We start from the raw sequence: 5,151 nt of genomic DNA, 5'->3' as shown, positions 1-5,151 counted from the left end.
GGTACTCAACTCCACTGCAGAACAAAAGTTGGAGTCAATCTGTCTTCTGAAATAATTTTTAACTTCTCAGAATTTTAAAGAGTAACAATGACAATCATTTTTACTGGGGCTTCAAAAAAGGCTAGAAATTAGATGTATTGGCACTATAAGATGTGACCCTTGCCTACATTTCTGATCTTTTCTAGTCTCTACTTGGATCATTATGTTTCATCCATTTCCTTGAACATATGCTGGCAGTTCCCTCATGGGAGTTCTTTTTCTCTGGAATCTCCAATCCACCAACCCTCAGAGGGCTGTTTCCTTCTCACCATTTTCATAAATTATTGGTGCTTGTCATTATTATTGAACTTATTGATTATATATTTCATCACTTTTCCTAAGGAAACCTCAGCAGAATTGAAAATCAGCTGAAATATTTTCTGCTAATAGAATCTTTCTCTGACTATCCAATATGAAATCAAGAAATAAGTATAGTCCTTCATTTTCATGAATTCTACTCTAATGATCAACCTGGCTTTTTTTGTTTATTTTTTAATTACTGATTGTCTCCTTTTCTTTCCTAAACATCCGTATTTAGTTATTTGGAAAACATTCTATATCATTTACCACATATCTATTATTTTAATCCAGAGAGGTACCAAAATTAAATAAAGCAACCAGTCTAAACAGGGGGATGAAAAGTAAAGAAAGTAAACTGGTAATTATACAAAATGTTATACTTTTGAATATTGTTACTAAGAAAATAAAGAAGATGTTGAGATAGAGAAAAATGAAAGGAGTGGAAGAAATTTTGAATAGAGTCATTGGGGAAGGCATCTCTGAGNGGGTGTGATGATTGAATCAGACACAGCCATTGCCTTGTCTATGGAGTAAGTGACCACAGGCGTCATGTACAAGAAAATACACGGCACAAAGAACAACACCACCACTGTGAGGTGGGAGCCACAGGTGGAGAGGGCTTTGCGCCTCTCTTCAGAGCTGCAGGACTTTAGAGAACAGAGAATGACCATGTAGGAGGTGATGAGGATGAGGAAGATGGCCATGCACATCACCCCACTGTTGAGGGTGACAAAGAGGCCCAAGATGTGGGTGTCCATGCAGGCAAGTTTCAACAAAGGAAACAAGTCACACATAAAGTGATCAATGACATTGGGGCCACAGAAGGGTATCTGGTACATGAAGAGAAGCTGTATCGTGGCATGCATGGAGCCCCCCAGCCAAGCCCCTCCCACCATCAGGCAGCACACCCGAGGACTCATGATGCTCCTGTAGTGCAGGGGCTTACAGATGGCCACGTAGCAGTCATAGGCCATCACAATGAGAAGTAGGATCCCCACACCACCAAAGAAATGTGCCACAAAGAGCTGGGTCATGCAGCCTTCAAGGGAGATGGTAGTGCTCTCAGACAGGGAGTTCACAATCATCTTGGGGGCAATGACAGAAGAGAAGATGGCATCCGAAATGGACAGAAAGGTGAGAAAAAAATACATGGGGGATCTCAGACTCTGACTTGTGATCATGGTTACAACGATGAGCAGATTTCCCAACACCGTGACCACGTTCATGATTAGAAACACAGCAGAATATATTTTCTGCAGCTCCCGGCTCTCTGTAAGACCCAAAAGAATGAATTCTGTCACATTGTTTTGATTTTCCAATTATCAGGTGCTGATATGAGTTCTAGTTGAGAGTTAGGAAACCTAAAAGAGCAACATATGATTGATAATGATTAATTCGTTCCAAGACCCCTGAGAACTTGCTGTTTTTTTTTTTTATATATATTCACCATCTGAGCATTTGACTTAAGAATGTGCTAAATATGGAACTTAAAAGACAGATAACTTCATGAATGCAAGATTTCCCCAAGCCTTTTCTCCTCTCTTTCTAAATTGTTCTTCCAAGCACAATAGGTTGCTCTTCCTCTTTCTTCTACCTTTATGATTGTTATTATTAATAATTAACTTTTTTTGAGCACTTACCTCAATTCAGGCATCAAAATAATACTGATTAGCTTTATGTTACAGTTGAAAAAACTGCCTCTTCAGAGTTTAGAAAACTTAACGAAGGCTGCATAGCTAGTGAGCAGAGCAGCAGGGAATGTGAACCACATTTTCTGACTTCAGTATCAGTGCCCTCAAACACCAACATTGCTTCTCCAGAAACTGTGCTTGGACTTATCATTCACCAATAACTGCACTAAGTACATTACAATGAATATCCTTTTGTATCTCAGAAACAATCCAATGAAATGGGTGATTTTTTCTGTGCTCTTTTTCAGAAAATGTGGTAATTCTTCTGTAATTTTGTGCTTTGCTTCCAAATTTTAAAATATCAACATATACCTAAAACTAGTTATCATATAATTCCTGATAAATATTTTGTTAAATGATGAAAATTACAACCCTTGCTGGTCTAGGAAAAATTTGTACCTACAATGAAACTGACTTGAATCTGAACCAGCTGAAATTTAGTTTCATCTGTTCCCACCATGTAACAAAGGATCCCTGAACATAATAATCATAACAGCTAAATGATTGCTGGGCACTGTGATGACATATTACTTCATTTGATGTATTACCTCATTCAAATACATTTGATGGATAACTTCATATAACCTCATGGTATCACATGAGATAGGTAGCTTACTACTTAGGTTATAAGGAAAAACTGACTTAAAAAGTTAAAGCTCTTGCATAAGATTATATAGTTAGTACATTGTGGAGCTGTCATTTTCATTACACAATTCAAATTGCACCTTGTGTGTTCCACCACCAGAAAACAGAACAGATTATGTGGTGGTCCAGGGAAGATACTCCTGCGATTAAGATGCAATGAAAACATGCTTTAAATTACCAGAAACTTTTAAGCAGATGCCTGCTGTGACATCTTAGGAATTTTGCGAAGAGCATAACTTCACATTGGAATTTAGATTTTACCACTCTGTGAATGCTAAGAGGGCACCCTAGCTATTCAATATCCACCCCCCAATACCCCCACCCCTTACACAAAGTGCAGAGCGGCCACAGGAGACTGCGGAAGTGCCATATATGAGTTAATCTCATATTCTGCCTCCAGCCCAAGAACTTAGCTCTTTCTTACAACAGCCTCTGTGAAGTATGATGAGCACTGTCTTGGGAGTTAGAAAAGGAGAAGTAGGTTCTATTCCAGGTTGAATCACTAGCTTGGTCTGTTCTTTGCGCACGTTGTTGGCATTTTTGAGCCTCAGTTTCCTCATCTTGCAGTATGAGATTGGTTGTCTCCTACCCCGTCCATGCCCTCTGTCAACCAATCTCCTCCTCCCATGCCTGCCTTCACCTTCATCAGCTGGAATATTTATCCCACTTACTCACAAAACATTTTTCCTTCACCAGCTGGAATATTTATCCCACTTACTCACAAAACATTTTTCTGTATGACACTATTTTATGTTTATTGCATCTTTTATTTCCATTTATTTCACATTTCTCAAAGTTCCTATAAGATTGGTAAGGACACGGTGGGAACCAATACCATCTGAGATGTGGTATCAGTCGCAGGAAACTGCGATCAGCTGTGGGCACAGGTAATGCTGGTCCTGCTCATCCTCCAGGTTTGAAGGCAATTCTGTTACCAGAGTCTGGTTGCTATTTCTCTGCCAACCAGACTCAACGATACCATTTTCAGGCTGTCATCTTTTACCCTTTGTATTCCCAGACACGCTTCACCTGAAACCAAGAATTAAACAGTACCTTGAACCTCTCTAGTTCAGTTGAATCACACCATCAGCCATCAGCATAATACTCTTCTTCCAGTGCATCAGTGATGAATCATTTTTAGACGGCCGTTCTAGTGAAGACAGGGACAAATATAATTAATGCTTCTCTCTATTTTGCAAGTCTACTTCCCTCATTTTCCTTAATTATTTATGTAGACAAAAATCATTTCAAAAATTTGTCAGGTATCGCACATTTTCTTAAATAAGGAACAGAACTAGTAAATTTAAAATAATGGTAATTATTAATTACCGCTGTTATCAACATGATTAAGCCACTAGCCTCCCCACCACCATCATCTCCCTGCCACCATCAACAGCACTGTTAACATCACTGCATCCATTCCAGTGGACAGATCCACTTACAAGTAAATTTAGTAGTTATGTTTTGAAACATAGAGATAATAAAAAAAGGAACTCCATTCAAAAGTGGAGAATTGTATAAATATTCTAAGGTCATCTGTGGTAAAACTTAAGATCGTCTTATCACACCCAAGATTTATTCACGTGAAGCCACTACTTCAGAGAGTGCAAGAACAAGGTGAAATTATTGTCAGCCATCAGCATGATACTCTTCTTCCAGTGCATCAGTGATGAATCATTTTTAGACGGCTGTTCTAGTGAAGACAGGGACAAATATAATTAATGCTTCTCTCTATTTTGCAAGTCTATTTCCCTCATTTTCCTTAATTATTTATGTAGACAAAAATCATTTCAAAAATTTGTCAGGTATNCTTTTTTCGTGTCTGGCAACGGATAGCAACCCTCAGTGTCGCACCCGTACTGGACCAGGACTGGCAACGGGATTGCAACCCTCGGTGCTGCGCCCACACCTCGCTCAGGCAGTGAGCGGGAACCGGTCTGTATGTGGGCTCCGAACCCTCGGCGGGAGTGCCGCCACGCTCCCAAGCAGCGCACTGTAGCAGTGCGCCACCGGGCCGGCCCCGAAATGGGTTATTTTTCCTGTGCTCTTTCTCAGGAAATGTGATAATTCTTTTGTAATTTTGTGCTTTGCTTCCAAATTTTAAATGATCAACATATGCCTAAAACTACTGATTATATAATCCCTGAGTAGTATTTTTTTCAGTGATAAAAAATACAAACCTTGATGGTAGAGCAAAAATTCATATCTACAATATAACTGACTTCACTCTGAATCAGCTGAAATTATTCATTTCAGTTTCATCTGTCCCCTACATGTAACAAAGGATCCCTGAGCATGAATCACAAATAAACAATTAGCTTTTAGGTTGACTAACTGTGTTGCTGGGCACTGTGCCAAGTAAGATCAATTAAACCTCACAATACCACATGAGATAGATACCTTACTATTTAGGTTATAAAGAGAAACTGAAGCCTGGAAAGTTAAAGCTCTTGCAGAAGATTGTATAATTAGTGTG

General features: G+C 39.2%; 1 protein-coding gene across 1 annotated transcript; it reads right to left on the bottom strand.

Moving 5' to 3' along the window:
• Positions 1–800: 800 nt before the first annotated feature.
• LOC103581710 (olfactory receptor 4C6-like) lies at positions 801–1,681 on the bottom strand. Its single transcript, XM_008563480.1, has one exon. It carries the CDS (start codon positions 1,563–1,565, stop codon positions 801–803), a length of 765 nt encoding a protein of 254 aa, XP_008561702.1. The 5' UTR covers positions 1,566–1,681.
• Positions 1,682–5,151: the final 3,470 nt, after the last annotated feature.

Source organism: Galeopterus variegatus, unplaced genomic scaffold (assembly GCF_000696425.1).
Source record: "Galeopterus variegatus unplaced genomic scaffold, G_variegatus-3.0.2 Scaffold13733, whole genome shotgun sequence".
Classification (NCBI taxonomy): Eukaryota; Metazoa; Chordata; class Mammalia; order Dermoptera; family Cynocephalidae; genus Galeopterus; species Galeopterus variegatus.
Note: the sequence above shows the minus strand (reverse complement) of the source record. Positions and strands in the feature narration are given on the sequence as shown.